This window comes from Budorcas taxicolor, chromosome 21 (genome assembly GCF_023091745.1).
Source record: "Budorcas taxicolor isolate Tak-1 chromosome 21, Takin1.1, whole genome shotgun sequence".
Taxonomy (NCBI): Eukaryota; Metazoa; Chordata; class Mammalia; order Artiodactyla; family Bovidae; genus Budorcas; species Budorcas taxicolor.
Genome location: NC_068930.1, coordinates 59,349,090 through 59,375,122, shown reverse-complemented (window position 1 = coordinate 59,375,122; position 26,033 = coordinate 59,349,090). Strand labels below are relative to the sequence as shown.

Sequence of the window (26,033 nt, the reverse complement as noted above, 5' to 3'; positions counted from 1 at the left end):
TGAGAGAATCCCATGGACAGAGGAGCCTGGCAGGCTACAGTCCACGGGATCACAAAGAGTCGGACAGAATTGAGCAGTTAAGCACGTGCACCTGTACAACTTCACATAGCCTTATTTTGTATTTCATAAATTCATATTTCCACCTTGCTTATCAATTCCTGTATTCCAGCACCAAGAAAACAAGAGAAACCCTATTCCTTATAAATACCCACAACCTTTTAATAAGCTTCAAAATTTGTTTAGTCTTTAATTACAGAGAAGGAAATTATTTAAGCAAAACGTTGGAGGAACTTCCCTGGTGGTCCAGTGGTTAAGACACTGTGCTCTCAATGCAGGGGGGTCCAGGTTCAATCCCTGGTCAGGGAACTGGATCCCACATACTGCAGCTAAAATCCTGCATACTGCAACAAAGACTGAGGATCCTGCATGCCACAACTAAGACATGGCCCAGCCAAATGAATAAATTTTAAAAAAGAAAAAAATGTTATTCAAGGAAATTACATATATCACTTTATTTCTGTGACATACCATTCTGGAAAAATCATATTTCCTCTTAGAAATCAGGCATATTGCTGAAACTATTTAGAACAGTCTTTCAGTAGTCATTTGGCAATGAACAACAGAAAAAGTTGAATCAATAATAACACACAGTAATCTCAGTTGCTGATTTAGTAGGGTCCAACAACAGACACATTCAAGTTGCCACAGCTTCTGAAAACAAGTATTTTTAATGAATAAACGCCAGAAATGGAATTCCATAACACTTTCCCAGGCTACTAAATCTCCTCTGGAGAGTTTAAAAGACAAGGACACATAAAGCTGGCTGGGACCTTCTAGAGTAGGAGCTCTTACTTCTTTAACCATGACCACAGTAATAAAGAAATACATTTTACATCATGAAATACATATGCATGTATACCTACAGCTATGTATGCATGGAACTAAGTTTCACAAAAGAATATTTGTTCTAATTATGTTTGCTATTCTTTACTATTTGTCTCCTTTTCATTTTTTTAGACACTGGTCATGGTCACTTAAGTCACGTCAATAGCTACAACCCAGTCTGGGAAACGGTGGTCTAAAAGTAATCTCACACTGGGTGGCAGGGATTAGTATATTCCAACCCTGTGCCTACAAGCCCTGGGACTCCCTGGCTGTGTCTCAGGAGCCATGGAGAAGAGTGAGGAGAAGGTCAACACAGGGACCCAGGCCTTGCCCAAGTGAACCACAGCCTCTCAGCAATTATCTTGGGATTTCATGTAAGATTTAATTTAGAGGCAAGGGGGAAAAAGTGCTCAGTTTAAAAAATTAAAAGTTTCAAAATCACTCAGATGAGATAACCTTTCAGGATCCCTTCCAGTGTATTTAAGTCTAGAAATAAATATGTATTTCAAACTGTAAAATAAACCACAAATCTATATATGACTATAGAATCAAGGCGACAAAAACAACCAAATCACTGATCACTCAAAGCTTTGTAATTTATAATGCTGGAATTTCTCCACATTCTGCCTGGTTAAAAGTGCTGAAAGCATCACAGTCTCCCCTCCAATGCCCTCCACATCCTACAGAAACAACCTCCAAGGCCTCTCTCATCCTAAAAGTACATTCTGCTCATAATTCTTATTTACAAAGCAAATTGATATTCGCTAAATAGTACATATTACCAAGTAAACAGACTAAGCCACACGAATTACTAGGCTCCTTAGACAGATTAATTTGAACAAATTGGTGTTTCCAAACCCAAAAGTCCACAACTTTCTTAGTTCATAAAAACATGTACCCTCCCACTGGAATTACCTCCAGCCAAAATATACCGAGTTGGGTGCATAGCATTGATGGAACACACAGAGGCAAGGCATTCTCCACCCAGAAAAGAGTGCACCCACTTTCCTGTCTCATGGAAGATCTCCACTCGCCGTGGCTGGGCCATGCTGCCAACTATGACACAGTCTTCCTGCTTAGGGTCCCACACGGCCTGGAACCTGGTCAGCCATCGCCCGGTGATGGTGTTGTGCCTAATGAAACAATTTTTTGAAAGACAGGAAGTGTTAAATAACTCAAAATAGCATGGGCAGAGGGTAAAGATGGCACTGCTCCTAAATGCTGGTTTTCTCTGCCAAGTTTCAAGTTACTGAGTCATCAACGACCTAATCTTATCCTTCCTACAAGACTGAAACCCGGGAGAGAGATGATGTCTGCATTTTTGAATCTCCAGTGCTGAGTACAGTGGTTTGTGCTCAGTGCATGGTCACTGAACATACTGAAATGGCAACATTTTTGTTTGGCTTCCTAACTCAATACACTCCCCTCCTTTTTTTTTAGCACATGCAAACACAAGACCTAGAATAAAGAAATACACAATCTAAGTTACTGCTGTTTAACAGAATCTATTTCCCATATTTGTATTCCCCTAATAACCAAACCCTGAAATCATTTTATATAACCTATACAACCATAAGGTAAAAAGTACTTTGGGGGCTCAAAGAAAAAAAATCACAAGGGAAATTAGAAGATATCTGTACACAAACAAAAATACAACTACCAAAATCTATGGGATGCTATGAAAGCAATACTAAGAGGGAAATTTTTAACAGTAAACATCAAAAAAGAAGAAAGATATCAAAATCAACAATCTAACTACATCTCAAGGAACTAGAAAAAGAAGAATAATCAAAACCAAAAGTTAGCAGAAGGAAGAAAATAATAAAGATTAGAGATAAAAGAATTAGAGAATACAAAAACAATAGGAAAAATTAACTAAGAGCTGGTTTTTTTAAGAGAACAAAACTAGCAAGCTAGATTAAGAAAACAAAGTGCAGATAACTAAAATAAGAAATGAAACTGGGACAACTTATGTTACAGAAATAAAAAGGATTATAATACTATGAACAACCATACACCAATAAACTGGACAATCCAGAAGAAAGGAATACATTCCCAAACACATAAAATTTACCAAGACTGAATCAAAAAGAGATAGAAAATCTAACCAGAACTGTAACTAGTAAGGGGATTAAAACAATAACCAAAAACTTCCCGTCAAAGAAAGCCCCGGACCAGATGGCTTCACTAAAGATTTCTACGTAACCTTTAAGTAAGAATTAACACCAAATGCTCCTCAAACTCTTCAAAAAACTGAAGAGGAATTCATTCTATGAGGCAAACACCTCTAATACCAAAGCCAGACAAAGACCCTACTGGGAGAAAAAAAGCAAAAAGCCCTACAGACGAATATTCCTGATGAATACTGGTATAAAATTCTCAACAAAATACCAGCAAAAAATTCAAACAGCACATTAAAAGGGTTATACACCATGACCAAGTTGAATTTATACCTGGAATGCAAGGAAGGTTCAAAACACAAAACCCAACTAATTGACATACCACCTAAACAGAATGAAGGACAAAAATCATAAGATCCTCTCAACTGGCACTGAAAAGCCATCTGACAAAATTCAATACCCTTTCATGATAAACACTCAACAAACCAGGAATAGACAGAAACGATCTCGACATAATAAAATAGGGGTCATATATTAAAGGCCCACAGCTAACATTATACTCAATGATGAAAGACTGAAAGCTTTTCCTGTAAGATCTGGTAAAAGGCAAGGATGCCTTTCTTGCCATCTATTCAACATATTTAACACTGGAAATTTGGTAGAATTAGAAAACTGGGTAGGATTAAAGACTACACACACACAGTTAAAACGAAATCTCAGCAAATTTGCAGGATATAATCAACACACAAAAATCAGCTGCATTTCTACACACTAACAATGACCAATCCAGAAAGGAAAACAAGAAAACAACCCCAGGACTTCCCTGGTGGTCCAGTGGTTAGAAGCCACCTGCCAATGCGGGGGACATGGGCTCGATTCCTGGTCTGGGAAGATGACACATGCCACGGGGCAACAGAGCATGTGCACCACAGCTGCTGGGCTTGTGCTCTAGAACCCATGCTCCTCAACTAGAGAGGCTGCCACAATAAGAAGCCCATGCACCCCAATGAAGGGTAGCTCCACTTACCACAGCTGGAGAAAGCCTGCACACAGCAACAGAAACCCAGCAGAGTCAAAAACAAATAAATATATTTCTTTAAATCCCATTTGTAATAACATCAACAAGAATAAAATATTTTGGAATAAATTTAACCAAAGATATGAAAGATTTGTACACTGAAAACTACAAAGCATTACTGAAACAAACAAAAGACACAAATAAGACACAAACAAATAAAGACACAAATAAATTGCCTGTGGATTAGAAGACTCAATATTGTTAAAATGTCTGTACTACCCAAAGTGATCTATAGAATTCAACCAATGCAATCAATCCCAAGGGCACGTTTTACAGAAATAGAAAAAAAAAAATCCTAAAATTAATATGAAAGCTCAAGGGATTTTACAAACAGCCAAAATAATCTTTAAAAAGAACAAAGTTGGGGGCCTCATATATCCTGATTTCAAAATATACTACACAAAGCAACAGAAACCATGACAGCGCGGTACTGGTATAGAGACAGACGCTATGGACCAGCGGGACAGAACAGAGCCCATAAGGAAACGCCCACGCTCCCACTCAAATGACACTCAACAAGGGTGCCAAGGCCACAAAACGGGGAAAGGAGAGTCCCTTCAAAAAATGCTTCTGGCAAAACCGGATATCCGCATGCAAAAGAATAATATTGGACAGTAACCCTGATGGCTCAGTGGTGAAGAATCTGCCTGCGATGTAGGAGATGGGGGTTTCATCCCTGGGTCGGAAAGATCCCCTGGAGGAGCAAATGGCAACCCACTCCAATATTCTTGCCTGAAAATCCCATGGACAGAGAAGCCTGACAGGCTACAGTCCACAGGGTCACAAGAGTCATAGATGACATAGTGACTAAACCACCATAACCTCATACTATATACTAAAATCAACTCAAAGTTGATTAAAGACCTATACCTAAGACTTGGAACTCTTAATAAAACACAGAAGAAAACACAGGGGAAAGTTTCAGTACACTGGATTTAGCAATGATTTTCTGGATATGACACCAAAAGTACAGGCAACAAAAGTAAAAATAGACAAATCTACATCATACTTATAAACTGTGCAAAGGAAACAATCAACAGACTGAGAAGGCAACCCACAAAATGGTAGAAAACATTTGTAAATCATATATTTGATAATGCAGAATATGTAAGGAATTTCTATAACTCAACAACAAACATGATGCAATTGAAAACAAAAGACCTAAACAGACAATCCTCTAAAGAAGACAGACAAATGGTCAATAAGCATATGAAAAGATGTTTATCATCACTGATCATTAGAGAAATGCAAATCAGAATCACAATGATATATTACCTCACAATCATCAGGATAAGTATTGATACATATATATAAAGAGAACTTAGAACCCTGGTGCACTCCTGGAATGTAAAATGGTTTGGCAGCTATGGAAAAACAGTATAGAGGTTCCTCAAAAAATTGAAAATAAAATTATCAGATGATCCATTAAAATCTCCTTTCTGGGTATTATCCAAAAGAATTCAAAACAGGATCTTGAAGAGATAGCTTTACACCCATTTGTTCACTGTAGGCTTTTTCACAATAGTCAAGAGGTAGAAACAACCCAAATGTCGATCAAGCGGTGAACGGATAAAGAAAATATGGCGTATACATGCAATGGAATTATTATGCAGCCTTTAAAAAGGGAGAAGATCCTGTTACATGCTAGAACATGGATGAACATCAAGGACATTATGCTAAGTGAAATAAACCCATCACAAAAAAACAAATGCTCTATGATATCACTCACATGAAATAGTAAAGTAGTAAAAATCATAGAAATGCAAACTAGACAGATGGCTGCCACAATCTGGAAAAGAGAGAGGAATTAATGTCTCATGGGCCAGGTTCAGTTTTGCAAGACAGAAAATTCTAGAACTCTGTTGCACAACGTGATCACACCTAACACTACTGAACTGTATACATATAAATAGTTAAGGTGGCTGACTTACTGTTACGTGTTTACAATCACAACTAAAAATAAGGTAAAAAACAATTTAAATATATGTGGGGCTCTTCACTGCTCTCCAAAGCAAAGAACAAAAGCACTGCCCTTTTATTCTCTACACCGCAACACCACCAACAGCCCTTTCTTATTAAAGAAGGATGAACAATGGAGAACCACATTTCTCACTGCCATTCAATGACCTTATCTCTACTGACCCCAGAATCATCACCCTAGATAATTTTTTAAAAATACACACTAGAAGTCAACAAACTAACTACAGTTAATAAAGTGTGAAAAAGGAAATGAAGAGGGGAAATTCTGTGAAAAAGAAAATAAGCATACTAAATATAGCCTCTATAGACTATAAAACTCATGAAGCAACAGTTAACATATATTGCATGCCCTGTCCCCAACTTAATAAACGCTGATAAAAAAGTATGTGTAGGAAGTAGACACTGAGTAAAGTTTGATGTAAAATACATATATTAAAGGTAGCAGATGCAAAAAGAGGATAACCAAACAAAGAAATAGGAAGATGGGGAAGCTAAGCCCAGAAGAAACAGGTGCAAATAAAGAGTGCTTCAGCTAGCCTCTCGAGCAAGTCAGTCTCAATATGATAACATGACTAATTTAGTTTTTGAAAAGTCATTCACCTTAACCAAATATAACCACTCAGAAGCAGAGAATAGCTACAGACTAAAAGAGACAGAACCTCTTTGTAGACACCGGCAACCTGGAAGCAAGAACTCTTCTGGATGGGATAGGAACAAGTAACCAGGAACACTGTAATATAAAATCAGACCTATACATCTCTTTGATAATCAGATGTCTAACGTATGCAGTCCAACAAAGAGCTCATAGTAATCCAGGGTCCACATTATTTGGCATATGGGCACTGACCTGATGGTGGTAAGAAGAGGAATCTTCGAGGATATACAGCTGCTGTCAAAGATTCTGCAAAATAAACAGCAAGAATAAAGAAGCACACTCTTTTTATTGTTTGAGATTTTTCTGAAATATCATCAGGGTATTTAACAAGTTTTTCACTGGTTCATGATAATGGTTGTTGTTTTAAAATATATAGGATCAGGTTCTAACAAACCTCAGCTAGCTAATATATTTATAAAAGTTACAAAGAATAGCGTAAAATTCAGTTCTTAGAGTTTAGTTTGGAAACTAAACACTATTATTCCAAACTTAAATGTACATTCGACAGTGATAATCCAGACTCTATAATCAGACCCACAGTAATACAGGTCATACATAACGGATGTCATCTGAAAATGCACAAATAACCTAAAGTGCAGGCATGTATCAAGAGCAAGTTCCCCATGAGACCTATCGATTGAAGGCATCATACTGTCACTTCCAGGCTCTGGCAAGACTGGCTGGCCAGTAACTAAGGGGAGGAACTGTGTGGGGCAACTGCAGGAGCTCAGAAGCCTCCACCAGGCACCCTGGCAGAAAGTAGCCATGTCATCACCACCTCACCCTTCTCCTTGTGCCTAGCTATCCCACTGCCATTTCTTGGCACTAGAACTCTAATTAGATTACCAGAAAGCCAAATCACAAGAGTAAAGTCTGCAGTGCAAATGAACAGGAATGGGACAAGTAAGTGGTCCTTAACACAAAGAAAACTGCATGGGTGGAAAGGGGACACTGGGCTGTGATTGCCCAGTGATGAAATCTCTTAATGTACTACCTGGCAATGCTCACAGACTTTACAAGGAATTAAAAGGGCACCTCTCACACACATATAAACCATGTTCTTCCTAATATATGGGTCTAAACAGAAATTAGGTGATTTTCTAGAGCCCAGCCCATAGTATACATTCAACAGATACTTGTTGAGTGAATAATGAACACATTCCAAAATCACTTAAGGTAAAAGTCTCATAAATTGAGAACTGCTTGCAATGTTAGGCAAAATTGTGGATTTTAGAAGAGAACAAAATTATTTCCTTCATTGTTGCATTAGCATTCTCCACATTTTTAAAAATTGGCATTATTTTCTATTTTTGTTCAACTGGCTTATATTACATTTTAAAATCCATTTTTAGGTAGTAGCTATAGAATGATACCAAAGCTAATATCATAAAATTTTATCCAATAGTTTGTACAGAGACCCAGTTTTTGCTATCTTTCCTGCCTGCCCATGGCCAAGGGCTCTGCAACTTCAATTCAGCACTTGACTTGTGGGAGGGATCCCACTATCCCCAGAGTAAGAGCTTCTTCCTATGCTAAAATTATCTTCTGCCCAAGATATCACACAGAAGGGCTTCCCTGGCAGCTCAGGTGGTTAAGAATCCACCTGCAATGCAGGAGACCACGGTTCGATGCTGGGTCGGGAAGATCTACTGGAGGAGGGATAGGTTACCCATTCCAGTGTTCTTAGGCTTCCCTGGCAGCTCAGACGGTGAAGAATCCACCTGCAATGCAGGAGACCTGGGTTCAGTCCCTGGGTTTGGAAGATCCCCTGAACGGCTACCCACTCCAGAATTGTGGCCTGGAGAATTCCACGGACAGAGGAGCCTGACAGGTTACAATCCACGGGGTCACAGAGCTGGACACGACTGAGCGACTTTCACACAAGATATCACAAGCCTGATTTCATCAGATTTCAGTGCTAAAAGGAAAGCCTGACATCATTCCCCAGGGTAGTTACAGACCTTCCTTGCCAATCTCAATTTACAGATTCCAAAACTGCTGAAATGATATTAAGTACAAGTCATTGATCTTTGGGAACCTAGACATGGCTACAAAACAATTAACGCTAGTGATTTAATAAGAAGTAATAGTAAACAAAGCTACTGGTTAACGAACACAGTAATTACAGACTCTTAACAATGTATTTCTGTCTTCCCAATTTACCTCAGCTTACAATCAGCACATGTGGTTACTACTCTGTTACCAGTAAGAGGTGAAAAATAGGCTGAAGCGATGCTCTTTGTGTGTTCAGTTAAAGAAATCAAAGGCTGGTTTCTACTGGGCTTCAGGCATCTTGCATCATAAATATGAATGTCCCTGTAACAGGAGGAATAATTCTCAGTGTTATCACAGTACACAGAGTAAGCCTCTACAATAGCACGGAACATAAATTAAGACACTCAAATACACACTACATTGAAGAACAGTTAAGACAGGCCCCTCTGATCTTCTGTATTACTTTTAAAAACACGGGTATAGATTAAAAATTAGAAAAATTCCAAAATTATAGCATATATATGTAACCAGGTGGGTATAGAGAGACAAGATTCTAGCTGGCTTTCTCATCGCCTCGAGAAAAAAGTTAACACAGACTAAGAAATTGTAGGTCCCATTTAACTTGCATTTTTTACGTATTTTCTTCTCAAAAGACTGAAGTAAATGCGCAAGACCAGGGAAAACAAAAATGTATATTTGTTTCAATATTTTCACTATGTATTAAATCCCATTTTAAAGAATCACAAAAAAACTAAAAAAAAAAAAGAAAGAAAGAAAGAAAAACACCCTTAAATTAGCCTAGAAAGGAAAATTATTTGGTCTGTGGGTATCACAAAAAAGTCTTTGTCAATCAAACTAAAACATTATTCCTAATGTTAAAACATCTGTATCATAAATTTTATGAAGAACATACCTTAATCCTGCGGTGATAAAATACTGTCTCTGCACTGGGTGCACATGAACAGTTCTTATTTTGCTCAAAGATGATTTGATAAGTTTCTCACAAGACGTTCCAGGAGTCCGCCTATCCACTAGTGACATACTTCCATCCCAGTGACCTACTATTAAAGTGGAGGCATCTTCTGTCAAGAAGTCAAAGGAGGAAAAGCTTCTTGTTTCATCTCTATATACCTAAGGATATAAGGAACAATCCACTTAAGTAATGCTCTTCTTTTAAAAAAAAGCCAATGCATCAATTCTTTGTTAAAAAAGTAATACAACACTTTACCCTGAATACCTCATCTATCCTCCCATCATCCCCACAAGAAGCACAGGACAAAATGGTCATCCTCTTTAGCAGAGATGGAATTGAAAGCACTGACTGATCGACTCCAAGACTTGCCTGCAATCAAACAGCCCATCCACCCATGTTGGGGCTACATCCCAAATCTCGTAAGTCCAATAAACCTCAGTTGCAGATCTACCCTGAAACTTACTAGGAAATAGACTGAATCTGAATTCTACTCAATTGAAATACAAATTGAAACTCAAAAAGCTATATGCACCCCAGTGTTCACAGCAGCACTATTTACAATAGCCGAGACATGGAGGCAACCTAAAGGGTGCATCCACAGTGGAGTGGATAAAGATGTGGAGCACATGTACGCTGGGATATTCAGTTTCTGTGAAAGCCGCTCAGTCATGTCCCCATGGGCTACAGAGTCCATGGAATTCTCCAGGCCAGAATACTGGAGTGGGTAGCCATTCCCTTCTCCAGGGGTTCTTCCCAACCCAGGAATTGAACCCAGGTCCCCCACACTGCAGGCAGATTTTTTACCATCTAAGCCACCAGGAACACCCTGATGGAATGTCAGCCACAAAAAATAACAAACTAATGCTATTTGCAGAAATATCGATGGACCTAGAGATTGTCATTCTGAGTGAAGTAAATCAGATACAGACAAATATCATATATTGCTTACATGTGGAACCTAAAAAAAGGGTACAAATAACAAAACAGAAGTCGAGTCACGAATGTAGAAAATAAACTGTGTTTACCAGAAGATGGGGGAGGGGTGGATAAACTGGGACTGACATAGACACACTAATATATATAAAATAGATAACTAATAACCTGCTGTATAGTACACAGAACTGTCCTCAATACTCTGTAAAGGTCTATATGGGAAAAGAATCTTGTGGATAATATGTGTAACTGATTCACTGTGCTGTACACTTGAAACATAACACTGTAAATCCACTATACTCCAATAAAAATTTTTTTAATTATATGGACAGTAATCACATCACTGGTTTCCAGGGGCTTGGGAAGGAGGAGAGGACTAACTGCAGAGGGTCATGAGGTAATTTTTTTCAGGTGATGGAAACTTTCTATATCTTGATTGCAGTGGTGGTTACATAAGTTTGCCAAGATTCATAAAACTGCACACCTAAAATAGGTAAGTTTTATAGTATGTATTGTATACCTCAATAAGCCTGACTTTTAAAAAAATAAATTAAGTGGAGAACTTTGACAACTCAATACTAAAAATACAGATAACCCCAGTAAAAACCCCAGTAAAAACAGGCAAAGATCCCAAGAGACATTTCTTTAAATAATTACAATAATTACTAATAAGCAAATCCCCGTCATGAACAACAGCCTTGTCATGGCGAAGGGGCTTGTTTAACTCAATGACACTATGAGTGATGCTGTGCAGGGCCACCCAAGACAGGTCACACTGAAGAGTTCTGACAAAATATGGTCCACTGGAGAAGGAAATGGCAACCCATGCTAGTATTCTTGTCAGGAAAACCTCATGAACAGTATAAAAAGGCAAAAAGAGAACACCAGAAGATGCACACCGACCTCCTCCAAATCGGAAAGGGTCCAACATGCTATGAGGGAAGAGCAGAGAGCAATTACTAATAGCTCCAAAAAGAATGGAGCAGCTGGGCCAAAGCAGAAATGATGCTTAGTTTTGGATGTGTCTGGTGGTGAAAGTAAAGTCCAACGCTATAAAGAACAGTAGTGCATAGGAACCTGGAATGCTAGGCCATGAATCAAGGTAGATTGGACACACTCAAGCAGGAGATGGCAAGACTGATCTACAGATCGAGAATCCCAAAAATGATGTTATTTATCCTCAACACCACCTTACTAGACCACAGACCAGGAGCCTAAAGCTTTAGTTACTGACACCTCTGCCTCAGCTTCAAGGCGTCTAACAGCTGTCTGTTGACAGAATCAAGTCTGCACGTGGGTTTGGTTTGGTTCACTATTTCTTTTTTCCCCTTCTTAATTTCTCTTTACAGTTTTACTGAGATGTAGTATTTCCTATACCATAAACTTCACTCTCACCATGTTTTTTAAACTATGACTTAATTCACAACACTGACATTTTAAAAAAATCATCTTAGGACAACTTAGGAATCAATGAACTAAAATGGACAGGAATGGGCAAATTTAATTCAGATGACCACTGTATCTACCACTGTGGGCAAGAATCCCTTAGAAGAAAAGAAGTAGCCCTCACAGTCAACAAGAGAGTCCAAAATGCAGTACTTGGGTACAATCTCAAAAATGAAAGAATAATCTTGGTTCATTTCCAAGGCAAACCAGCTGAGTTATTTAAAATCCTAAATGATGGTGTTAAAGTGCTGCACTCAATATGTCAGCAAATTTGGAAAATATGTCAGCACAATAATCTGAGTCTATGCCCCAACCACTTATGCCAAAGAAGCAGAACAGTTCTATGAAAATGTACAAGAACTTATAGATTTGACACCAAAAAAACAAAAAGATGTCTTTTTCATCATAGAGGACTGGAATGCAAAAGTAGGAAGTCAAGAGATACCTAAAGTAACAAGCAAGTTTGGCCTTGGAGTACAAAATGAAGCAGTGCAAGGCTAATAGAGTTTTGCCAAGAGAATGCACTGGTCATAGCAAACACCCTCTTCCAACAATACAATAGACCATTCTACACATGGACATCACCAGGTAGTCAATACTGCAATCAGACTGATTATATTCTTTGCAGACAAAGATGGAGAAGCTCTATATAGTCAGCAAAAACAAGACCTGGAGCTGACTGTGGCTCAGATCATCAGTTCCTTATTGCAAAATTCAGACTTAAATTGAAGAAAGTAGGGAAAACCACTAGACCATTCAGGTATGACCTAAATAAATCCCGTGTGATTATACAGGGGAGGTGAAGGATAGATTCAAGGTATTCCATCTGGCAGACAGAGTGCCACAGTTCTTCAAACTATGGACAGAGGTTTGTAACACTGTACAGGAGACAGTGACCAAAACCATCCAAAAGAAAAAGAAATGCAAAAAGGCAAAATTGTTGTCTGAGGAGGCTTTACATATAGCTGAGGAAAGAAGAGAAGCAAAAACCAAGGGAGAAAGGGAAAGATATACCCAAGTGAATGCAGAGTTCCAGAGAACAGCAAGGAGACATAAAAAGGCCTTTTTAAATGAACAATGCAAAGAAGTAGAAGAAGTCAACAGAATAGGAAAGACTAAAGATCTCTTCAAGAAAACTGAAGTTATCAAGGGAACATTTCATTCAAGGATGGGCACAATAAAGGACGGAAGCAATACAGACCTAACGGAAGCAGAGGAGATTAAGAAGAGGTGGTAAGAATACACAGAAGAACTGTACAAAAAAAAAGTCTTAATGACCCAGGTAACCAAAATGGTACGGTCACTCACCTAGAGCCAGATATCCTAGTATGTGAAGTCAAGCGGCCTTAGGAAGCATTACTTACAAGCTAGTGGAGGTGACAGAATTCCAGCTGAGTTATTTAAAATCCTAAATGATGGTGTTAAAGTGCTGCACTCAATATGTCAGCAAAGTTGGAAAATATGTCAGCAGTGACCACAGGACTGCAAAAGGTTAGTTTTCATTCCAATCCCAAAGAAGGGCAATGACAAAGAATGTTCAGACTACTGTACAATTGCACTCATTTCACATGCTAGTAAAGTTATGCTCAAAATCCTTCAAGCTAGGCTTCAGCAGTATATGAATAGAGAACTTTCAGATGTACAAGCTGGGTTTAGAAAAGGCAGAAGAACCAGAGATCAAATTGCCAACATTTGCTGGATCATAGAGAAAGCAAGAGAATTTCCAAAAAACAACTACTTCTGTTTTACTGACCACAGTGAAGTCTTTGACTGTTTGGATCACAACAAACTATGGAAAATTCTTAAAGAGATGGTTTCTCTCCTGAGAAACCTGTACGAGAGTCAAGAAGCCATCAGTAAGAACCAGACATGGAACAACTTACTGGTTCTAAATTAGGAAAGGAGGATGACAAGGCTTATACTGTCACCCTACTTATTTGACTTATATGCACAGTATATCATGCAAAATGCCAGACTGGATAAAGCACAAGCTGGAATCAAGATTGCCAGGAGAGGTATCAACAACCTCTGATATGCAGATAATACCACTCTAATGGCAGAAAGTAAAAAGGAACTAATGAGCCTCTTGATGAGGCTGCAAGAGGAGAGTGAAAAAGCTGGCCTGAAACTCAACATTCAAAACTAAAATCATGACACCCGGTCCCATCACTTCATGGCAAGCAGAAGGGGAAAAAGTGGAAGTAGTGACAGATTTTATTTACTTGCCCTCCAAAATCACTGTAGACGATGATAGCGGCCATGAATTTAAAAGACGCTTGCTCCTTGGAAGAAAAGCTATGGCAAACCTAGACAGTACATTAAAAAGCAGAGACATCACTTGGCCGAACAAAGATCTGTATAGTCAAAGACATGGTTTTTCCAGTAATCATGTACAAATGTGAGAGCTGGACCATAAAGAAGGCTGACTACTGAAGAATTGATGTTTTCAAACTGTGGTACTGGAGAAGACTTTTGGGAATCCCTTAGACTGCAAGGAGATCAAATCAGTGAATCCAAAAGGAAATCAACCCTGTATATATTCATTGGAAGAACTGATGCTGAAGCAGAAGCTCCAATACTTTGGCTATCTGATGCAAAGAGATGACTCACTGGAAAAGATCTTGATTCTGGGAAAGGCTGAAGGCTGGACAGGGTGGACCGCAAAGAGATCAAACCAGTCCATCCTAAAGGAAATCAATCCTGAATATTCATTGGAAGGACTGATGCTGAAGCGCCAATACTTTGGCCACCTGATGTGAAGAACGGACTCACTGGAAAAGACCCTGATGCTAGGAAAGATCAAAGGCAGGAGAAGGGGACGACAGAAGATGAGATGGTTGGATGGCATCACTGACTCAATGGACATGAGTTTGAGTAACTTCCATGAGTTGGTGATGGACAGGGAAACCTGGTGTGCTGCAGTCCATGGGGTCACAAAGAGCTGGACACAACTGAGCAACTGAACTGAACTATTACTCACTTAATACCACTGTATCATGCTTATCAACAGGAAAAATAATAGAATTCTCTATCACCAAAGCTACCATTTAATAAGAAAACCTATAATCACTTTTTAAAATCCAGATGCATATCAGAATTACAAATGCCTAGGTACTGCTTTTTTTGTCCAAAGCTCCAGATATGTTTCTAATGAGCAGCCATGTTTAAAACCAACTGGACTATATGATGATCTTTTACTTTCATCTAGTTTGTTTCATTTTTTCTTCATACTCAGTGCTCCATTTCATTCCGTTTAGGTTTTCCAATTTCTCCATCTGTATTTTTTATGTTCTCTCAAGCCTTTACCAAGCATAGCAGAAACACTATTGTATACATATATATGTTATGCATAATATATGTATTTTAGAAAACTTTTGAATTTTCACCTAACTAAAAAATTTATGACATTTTGATTCCACTTGTTTGACTTAGTATGAAGAGAATGGTAGATTTCTAATTTAAAAAAATAGATGCAACAAGTAGCAAAGGTTTACAGGGACCTATAGTCAATTTAATAACCTATAATGGAAAATAATCTGAAAAATAATATGTATAACTGAATCACCTTTCTGTGCACCTCAAACATTGTAAGTCAACTATACTTCAATAAATACATGTATTAAGAAAAACTCCTATAAGTAATTATGAATAATCTGTACACAGAATATTAGAATAATTACAAAGACATCAAAATGTGTTAATTTTGAGTACTGGTTTACATAAAAAATTAAGGCATACATAAAATTAGATCAATTAAATTAGTATTTATGACAATAAATCATAAGTGATGATATCATGTTTTCTTCATTGTTTCACACATAAAATTGCCCTTATACTGAGGATGTCTAAAAACTTCAAAATTTCATTCAAAATAAGTTAAAGGGTAGAAACCTACATCTAAACCATCCTGAACTTCATGAAGATTAAAATTCACATTGAAAAAGGGTTTAATTTATAAGAATTCTCTTAATGAGGAAATCTAATATGGTTAATAAGCAAATGTGAAAGCTCACCTGAAATGACATGTTTGTTGTAAGCATTAAGTAGCAGATATTTAAGTAGGAGACCAAATGTAATCACTGGGATCATATATTGTGAGGATTCCTCAGGCCTTTGGAAGCTTCTGGTCTACCCAACCAGATATCAAATGGATTAGAAAACCTTCAAGGGGTAAAGGCTATTTATCTTAGTAGAGTATCTTTCGGCAGACGGATAGTCACAAGTATGAGCCTAACATCTTTCAACTATTCTTAAACAGACTTCAACTTAATCTGACCTCATAGGGGCTAGATTAGCCCAGGAAAAGACCTTATCCTCAACAGGTGGTTACGAATAAACCTGGCCTAAGATGTTCTGAATGAAATCGCCTGGGTGTCCATTTCTTGCCAGAGTACAATTTTATCACATCCAATTGCACTATTTCATTCTAACTTCACCAGATAAAAATAGCTGAGCTAATCTATTATCAGATATATATATGGCATGTAAGACATGATAAATCTTAGCTAGAAGACAAAAAAACAAATTTTATAGTTTCTGTGATACATTAAGTGAGTTAATGTAGACTGGCCATATGTTTTAGATATAATGTGCTACAGTACTATTTGTTATGTGATGAATTTCTCTATAGTCTTTTCTGTCACATCTAAGAATCAGCCTCACAAAATTCATATCTGTAAAGGCTAGAAATAATAAACAAAAATATAATATTCTAATATTTTTCCTGAATAAAAGACAAGTTTTAAGCCTTAAAACAGAATAGGTTATTGTCTTTAAAAAATTTTTGCAAAAGTTTTAAGTACTTTATCTACATTAACTCATTTAATCCTCATGACAATCCTGTAAGGTAAATATTATTACTGTTTCATTTCAAAACTAAGGAAACTGAGACACAAAGAGGTAAAAGAACTCGTCAAGGTCACACAAATAGTGCCAGACGGGATATGAATTTAGGCAGAATAGTTCTAAAGTCCCTGTTCCATATCATCTCATCCAGTCTGATTGTATAATAATCATTCATGTGGCATTTCATAAAGAATCTAGAATATCATCTAAGGTCAATATGTAAACACACTAACATTTACCTCTTCAAAAACAGCCCTGGGAAAATCCCCACAGCGTAATGTGCCATCATAGCTCAGTGACAGTAGGTGAGCCGGATTGGCAGGTGAGAAGTAAAGACAGCTGACCGGTTGACTGTGGGGCTGAAAAAGATAAACTCCATCCTCTTTAGGTTGGTGAGTCTGGAAGAGAGTTAGGGGTAGGGAGAGACAAAAACTGGTGAGAAGTAGTAATATATTCTATGTCATTAAGTCATTAAAATATTTTTGTCTGTATTATATTCAGTCTTTTCTCAGTCTATTATTATACGCAACCTCCCAATTAGAAAGTCAGAACTAGAAACTTTATACTCTCACTACATTATTTTCCTAATTTTCAATCCAACAGAATTAAGTCTCATTTATTTTAACAGTTTCCAGTTTTTTGCCACTAGACAACTAGTTTTTCATAATGCAGAAGGGAAATAACTACTGCTTATTCTGACTTCATGAAATCCTCAGGAAATGTGAGATTTACTTTTTATCGCACATACAGGATAATTCCTTCCTACTAAAATACATCAATGTTACTTCTACTTTGCTTGCTAAGTATGCTTCTCTCTGGTATATCATCCTGAGCACAATCTTCCTAAGTTGTTTGGTTCTGACACAAAATGATAGTTTTTAAAATATTTTATCCCCTAAATACTCTGGCCACCTGATGCGAAGAGCTGGCTCGTTGGACAAGACCCTCATACTGGAAAAGATTGAGGGCAAGAGGAGAAGGGGGCGGCAGAGTGAGGACAAAGAGGAGAAGGGGACGGCAGAGGATGAGATTGTTAGATAGCATCACTGACTCAACAGACTTGAGTTTGAGCAAACTTCAGGAGATATTGAAGGAGAGGGATGCCTGGCATGTTGCAGTCTGTGGAATCACAGAGTCAGACATGACTTAGCAACTGAAAAAAAATCAAATTCCCTAAATACCCCATGAAAAATGCATGTATTTGAATTTCTGTAGTAATATTACTGCTTCTAAAGACTATCCTTTCACTACTGGATTATCAACTCTGAAATCATCATGTTTCGAATTTCCATGCTATATTCCTATACCACATGTTATACTATGAACCAACAACTATCATCTCCAAATCTAGCTTAGTCTGCTCTGAAATACTCAAGCATTGTTTTTGTCTTTTTTAAGTTTTTAAAGAGAAAAAAATGTTAAAGGAAAGAAAGAAAAATTTCTTTTAAAAAAAGGAAAAAAATTACAATCACACAAACTCCTCCTCCTACCCAGAGTTAACCACTGTTAACACTTTGGCATCTTTGAGCATAGCATATATTTTTTTAGAAAAACAATACTCTCCAGACAAAACTTCTGAAAAATCATTCAAAATTCAAAATTGACCAAAATTATCACTGAAATATTAAGCAATCATTATAGATGTCTTTACATGTAGTTACTTATATAGATAGAAGGACAGAGAAGAAATTTGGGGGTGGGTGGGATGGGGAAGGCCACTTTTAATAGTATTAAATTTAACTATACTTTAAAATAATAAAAGAAAAGCAAGCTGAAGGAATTTTTCAATTTCAAGTGATTCTTTACAAGAGTTATCTAGTTATCTAAGAAGGAAAAAGTATAAAGCATAAAGCCCTTACAGTCATTAAGCTTTATTTTTAAATTTAACTATGAATGTCTCAATTTTAAATTTCTATTGATTGAGGACACTATTTCCTACCCCGCCCCCAATCTCCCCTTTTTCCATCTCTATATTTATTTTTATTTTCTCCAGGTTAACAACATTCATACTTAGTTCTGTAACCATAATTCATATTGCTGTTCGATATTAGTTCTTCATTTAAATGGATTCAATACTCATCATCGATTCTTCTGTCAAACTTCTTCACTTGTGAATTCTTAATTTTGACTTACTTTTAACTGGCTGAGATTTTCTATCAAGGAGTTTTTCCAGATGAACTCATAGGTCTTGAATTTCTTGAATTTTTTCACATGTGAAAATACCTACCCTGCTGCCTTTACATAAGAATAATATCTTGGGCTACCTATGTATTCCAGGTCACACTTCCTTCCCTCAGAACTTTGTAGACATTACACGAAATGTTGTAGAAAACTGAGGCAAGCCTGGCTTCTCCCCTTGAAACTAATTTGTTTTTTCTACGTGAAGAATTCTTTGTCCTTTAAGCTCCAAAGTTTCCGAGAACATGGCATACATTTTCAAATGTGCCAATCCAATTCTGGCTTTTCCCTTAAAACTTTTTTCATCTGTGTTTAAGATAACCTTAAATCTTTCCTTTAATATCAGTAATTTTATTTTCAGCAATGTCTATTCTGTTCCTTCTAATTTATTAGTTTCACTGATTTTCAACTTGTTTCCTTAGTTTTGCTGTCTCCTTCATTACGTTGTTTGTTATCTTTGAGCCTCATTTTACCAAAATTAATGCTATTATTAACTTGCTCCACAGCATCACTGTCCAAAAGAACTTACTGAGATGACAAAAATGAAATATGTATATGCACTGTCCAATATGGACTCCACTATTCATGTGTGGCTATTAAGCACTTGAAACGTGCCTGGTAGAACTGAATTTTCTATTTTAATTACTTTAAAAATAAACACAGGTAATCTTGCTTCTCAAAAGCTTGCTTTTTGCTTTATACCACTTCGCTCTTACAAAACACCTATGTTAACATCTGTTTTCGCTAACTGAAGGGAATCCAAAAAGGATTTTCGTCTTTATGAGAAGAGGTGAAAAATGAAAATAGTATTCAGCATTTGTTTTGCAGGAAGCTGTTACAGAGGCAGCGCACCCCAAGCAGCAAGAGTGGCACCACCAAGCTCTGTCCCAGGGAACTTACATTCAGTATCTCGGCATGAAGCCACTCTTAGCTCTGAACTGCGTCTGACAGCATCTGTACTTTATCTTGATTTACTCTGTGCATTTATTAGCAAGACACCTTAAGGCAATTGCTTCTTGCATTACACCATTTGAGCTTACAGTTTCACAGTAATACTCTATTGTTGGATAAGGTGGAGAAGGAAACGGCAACCCACTCTAGTATTCTTGCCTGGAAAATCCCATGGAAGGAGGAACCTGGTAGGCTACAGTCCGCGGGGTCACAAAGAGTCAGACACGACTGAGTGACTTCACTTTCACTCTGGATAAGGAGGGAAACCTGTAGTCCAAATTCCATTTCAGTCCGAAAATACCAAGTTAAGTGTGCATCTAACGACGTCAAACCAAAATGAGTCCAGGACCAGTTTGTTTTGAGCCTAGAAATGACTGTCTGTACACAATGGATTGGAATATGAAAACCGCAAGTACAAGCACCAGTAAAGACAATTACAGTAATCCCAAAAAAGAAAATGGAGCCCTCACTAATCTGCTGTTAGCCTGGATAGGAAAGAGAGGGCAAAATCATTACATGACTTTACTACACATAAGAAATGAAGGGACAACCTAACTCTTCCATGGCTTCCTTTTGCTTTTAGGATAAAAAGCAAAGTTCTCAACAAAATTTATCAAGATATACATCTGACCTCTTCCCACCTCTATATTTCCCCCCTACTCCACTCATCCCTTCCATCTATGCCTTTGTTGTCCATGCTCCAGCCACACAGGCATTTTTTCAGGTCTTTGTATCAAGCCGGCATCCTACTGCCTAAGGTCCTTGACATGCTGTTCCTCTTGCCTGACATGCTCTTTTCCCTTTCTTTGCTTGGTTTATTCCTACTTAGCTTTCAAATCTCAACTCAATTCTCCCCTCTTGAGGGAAGCCTTCCCTGATCCTCCAAATCAGGTCAGTCTACCTGTTATGTGATAATACCACCCTTCCTTCACTCCATTAATCAGAGAATATAATTCACTCCATTTATCAAACATATAATTACTTCATTCATGCTGCTTTTGCCACTAAATTCCAAACCCTATGAGAACATGAACAGTCTTTCCTCACAAATATGGCTGGGGTATGATTAGAAGAGTACTTAACACAAAACACTCAGTAAGTGTGGAATGAATGAATGGGTACATGGGTGACCAAATGAATGACAATGCAACTTTTGACCCTAGGCGAGACTAGGAATCTTACCAAAAGTTAAGTGGAAAACTGAGGGCATACCAAGGCAATTCAATGCGGCAACAGAGTCTTTTCAACAGACACTGCTGGGACAACTGGATATACACATATGAAAAGACGAACCGGGGCCCTTACCTCAGAGCACATACAAAAACAATTCAAAGATTATAATACTAATACTAACTCAAGCTGGATCAGTGAACTAAATGCGAAAGCTTAAACTATAAAAAAATTTAGAAAAATACATAGGAGAAAAACTTTCTGACTTTGGGCTACACAGAAGATTTCTTAGATGACACCAAAAACACAATCCACCAAAAATTTGATAAATTGGACCTCATCAAAACTCTAAACTTTTGCACTTCAATAGCATTAAGAAAATGAAAAGGAGAAATACCTGTAAATCAAGTATCTGATATGGATGCGCATCTAGAGTATACAAGGAACTCTTACAACTCAGCAAGAAAACAAACAATCCAATAAAAAAACTGACAAAAGATCTGAATAGACATTTCACCAAAGACATCCAAATGGCAGGATAAGAGCCTCAACATCATTATTCACTGCTGCTAAGTCACTTCAGTCGTGTCCGACTCTGTGCGACCCCATAGACGGCAGCCCACCAGGCTCCCCCGTCCCTGGGATTCTCCAGGCAAGAACACTGGAGTGGGTTGCCATTTCCTTCTCCAATGCATGAAAGTGAAAAGTGAAAGTGAAGTTGCTCAGCTGTATCCGACTCTTAGCGACCCCATGGACTGCAGCCTACCATGCTCCTCTGTCCATGGGATTTTCCAGGCAAGAGTGCTGGAGTGGGGTGCTATCGCCTTCTCCACCTTATTCACTAGACAAATGCAAATCAAAACCACAGGGAGATAAAACTTCACTAGGAAGATACACCTTCACTAGGAAGATACACCCACTTGAAAGACTATAATCAGACAGACAGACAATAATAAATGTTGGTGAGCACGGAGGAAAACTGGAACCTTCATATATTGCTGATGGGAATAGAAGATGGTGCAAACCCTTTGGAAAGCAGTTTGGCAGCTCCTCAAACGTTAACCAGTTTCCATATGACCTAGCAATTCTATTCCCAGGTACCCACTCAAAAGAAATGAAAACACATTTCCACACAAAATTGTGTATACAAATATTTAAAATCGAATTATTCACAACAGCCAGGAAGTGGAAACAACCCAAATGTCTACCAAGTGATAAATGCATAAACAAAATGTATAATCAAACAAGGAAATACTATTCAACAATAAAAGACAGAGGTGCTGACAGATTAGCATCTACTAGCATGTTATAGTAACACAGATACACCTTAAAACCATACTCAAAGAAAAACACCAACATAAAAGACCATGTATTCTGTGATTCTATTTATATGAAATTTATCTAAAAAATGCAAATTGGTAGAAATTTGCCCAGAGATAAGGGTAGAAACAGGGATTAAACATAAATAGCCACGAGGAATCTTACAGGAATGATGAAAATGTTCTAAAACTGAATTATGATAGTTTACAACTCAATAAACTTACTAAAAATCATTAAATTATACATTTTAAATGTGTGGATTTTATAAAATATGAATTAGACCTCAACAAAACTAATAAAAAAAAAAAAACTAGGGGAGGACTCCCCTGGCTGTCCAGTGCAGGGTGCTCGGGCTTGTTCCCTGGTCAGGAAACCAGATTTCACAGGGCAAAACTAAGAGTTCACATGTTTCAGCGAAAGATCCCGCATTCCACAGCTGAGATCAAAGAACCCATGTGCCACTAAGACTCAGCACAGTTAAATAATAAAAATAAATATTAAAAAAAAAAAAAACTTAGGAAGTTGGGGAGTGAGAACAGGATAGCTAAGACACTGGCTTTAGACTTGCTCGGTCTGTTGAGATAACCAGATGTCCTGAAAAGCTAGAAAGTTGATAAAAACACTGGACTGCAGACATCCAGTAAAAAAGGTTTTTGGAGTCATCAGAAAAGACATGACAAATGGACTGTTCCACATGTCTTCAACTCTGCTATGTATCAACATCCACCCTGCAAAGATACTCACTCGACTATGCTAAGTCTCTACTGTTCCTTTCCTAAGTTCTTCAACAAACAGTCTACCCACTGTTTCCATTTCCTCCTCTACTTCATACTTTCTAGAAATTTTTGTTTTCTTTACTTTTGGCTGCACCGGGTCCTCACTGCTGCACGTGGGTGTCTCTAGTGCACTGAGTGGGGGATACTCTTGATCAGGATGCTCAAGCTTCTTCTCACGGTGGCTTCTCTTGTTGCAGAGCACAAGCTCTAGGTACTCAGGCTTCAGTAGTTCTGGCTCACAGCCTTAGCTGCTCCACAGCATGTGGACTCTTCCTGGAACAGGGATCGAACCCGTGTTCCCTGCACTGGCACGCAGATTCTCATCCACTGCACCACCTGGGAAGTCCCCGACCCCGTACTTTTTTAATCTCCTAAAAGGCTCCGTTCCTTCCTTACCTTATCGTTGAAGCTATTCTCTCAACTCACTAACCATACCCTATGTCAAAACTAACCCCCCTTTTTTCTGTTCCCATTCTTTTTGGTGGTCGTTTAGTCACTCAGTCACGTCCAACTCTTGTGACCCCCTGGACGATAGCCCTCCAGGCTCCTCTGTACATGGGATTCTCCACGCAAGAATACTGGAGTGGGTTGCCATTTCCTTCTCCAGGGGATCTTTCCAACCCAGGAATCAAACCCAGGTCTCCTACACTGCAGGTGGATTCTTTACCAACCGATCTACAAGGGAAGCCGCCCATTCTTCATAACTCCTCTTAAAAAAAAGCCCTGTCAGGCTCCCATGCTTGAAATTCATCTCTTAGCTTATACAACCTTATACTATTTCTGGTCCTCTTCCCACTTCCCTGCTTCTGTTTTCTTTACCAAATCCTTTCGCCTCCTACCCCTACTAACATCTTATCAAAATAAGCAAGAACCTATGCACTCAAAAGAGAACCTGGTTTTTATTTCTTCTCTTCTTACAAAATTCATTTATTAACCCCAACCCTCGACAAGTCACAATGGCTTCTCCATCTCCATTAATCGTCCTTTAGGCATTTTTCATGTCTTTGTTCTACTTCCCCAGTTAGAAAATAAATTCAGGGCTTCCCTGGTGGCTCAGCGGTCTGCCAACGCAGGAGACATGGGTTCGATCTCTGATCCGGGAAGATCCCATATGCTGCAGAGCAACTAAGCCAGTGTACCAAAACTGCTCAGCCTGTGCTCTAGAGCTCTAGTAGCTACAGCTACTGAGCCATGTGCCACAGATACTGAAACCTGAGCGCCCTGGAGCCCATGCTCTGCAACAAGGCAAGCCACCGAAATAGGAAACCTGAGCACCGCAACTACAGAGTCGTCCCTGCTCACCAAGACTGGAGAAAAGTCCGAATAGCAACGAAGACCCAGCAAAGCCAAAAATAAATAAATTCAGAGAATATTAACTTGGCTTTCTTCAATTTTGTAACCACTAAAAGCAATCAATGCATTATTATATATGCAATGAATGAAATTTAATATCAGTTTCTGACTCATCAAAAAATGACTAGGATCATCATAAGAAGATCCTTGGGAAGACATTTTGATCCAGTTTGAAAATTATATTTCAAACATAATTAGAAAACTAAGAACTTGCTGTGATCTTTTCATATATACATTTAAAGCTGTAATAAAGTTTCCTGGCAGGCATTTATGCCCAGATGACTAATGATATTCAAGCTAAAAATGTTAGAAGTTTTATAAAGTAAATTTAAATTCCTGTAAGTTTCTAAAATTTGAAATCACAAAGCACAAAACTATGTATCTCAAGTAACATCTAGAAACACATGGCTTTAGGCATTCTTTCACAGACTATTTCCTTTAATCGAACTTCAGTAGCTTCAAAAAATTAATAATAACTTACCAAATCCCAAAGTCCAACTTGCCCAGATTTGGCCCCAGCTGCCACCAAAGTTCTCATTTCCGACGGGTGGATGGCCATTGAGGAAACTGAGCCTCTGGTAACTTTACAGACAGTATCTTCACTAATGACCATGCCATTTAAATTGACTTTGTAGCTGAGAACATTAAAAAGTTAAACTTTAGAAGTAAAACCAAATTCAATGGTCAAAACAATTAAAGGTGATTCAAAAAAGAAAAGTCACAATAAATGTGGAAAAATATTCAACTTCCTGGCAACCAAGGATATCAAATTAAACAACAGGGTACGATTTTTCACTCATAAAAGTCAGCAGGCTACAGTTAAACATTCATATATACTAACAGCAGAGTAAATTCATATACGATTTTCAGAAATTAAAAAAAAAGGTTTTGGAAAACAATTTGGCATGTCCTAAAGGGGAACCCAGATAACCACGATGGTGTGATCACTCACCTAGAGTCAGACATCCTGGAATATGAAGTCAAGCGGGCCTTAGGAAGCATCACTACAAAGTTAGTGGAAGTGACGGAATTCCAGTTGAGCTATTTCAAATCCTAAATGATGATGCTGTGAAAAGTGCTACACTCAATGCCAGCAAATATGGGAAACTCAGCAGTGGCCACAGGACTGGAAAAGGTCAGTTTTCATTCCAATCCCAAAGAAAGGAAATGTCAAAGAATGCTCAAACTACCACACAATTGCATTCATCTCACATACTAGTAAATTAATGCTCAAATTTTTCCAAGCCAGACTTCAGCAATACATGAACCATGAACTTCCAGATGTTCAAGCTGGTTTTAGAAAAGGCAGAGAAACCAGAGATCAAATTGCCAACATCCGCTGGATCATCGAAAAAGCAAGAGAGTTCCAGAAAAA

At 38.1% G+C, this 26,033-nt stretch overlaps 1 protein-coding gene and 1 non-coding gene across 2 annotated transcripts in view; one reads left to right on the top strand and one right to left on the bottom strand.

Moving 5' to 3' along the window:
* Window positions 1-292: 292 nt before the first annotated feature.
* TRNAE-CUC (transfer RNA glutamic acid (anticodon CUC)) lies at window positions 293-366 on the top strand. The gene has a single exon. It is a non-coding gene; the product is annotated as a tRNA-Glu (tRNA).
* A 1,396-nt stretch (window positions 367-1,762) lies between these two features.
* The window catches only part of WDR76 (WD repeat domain 76), a 48,303-nt gene continuing 24,032 nt past the window's right edge, over window positions 1,763-26,033 (bottom strand). Inside the window, exons 9-14 of the mRNA XM_052659862.1 lie at window positions 25,140-25,293; window positions 17,150-17,308; window positions 9,627-9,844; window positions 8,882-9,034; window positions 6,911-6,964; window positions 1,763-2,018 (exon numbers count right to left, since the gene is read on the bottom strand). Coding sequence (XP_052515822.1) covers window positions 1,763-2,018; window positions 6,911-6,964; window positions 8,882-9,034; window positions 9,627-9,844; window positions 17,150-17,308; window positions 25,140-25,293 — 994 coding nt within the window. The remainder of the gene's footprint in view (window positions 2,019-6,910; window positions 6,965-8,881; window positions 9,035-9,626; window positions 9,845-17,149; window positions 17,309-25,139; window positions 25,294-26,033) is intronic.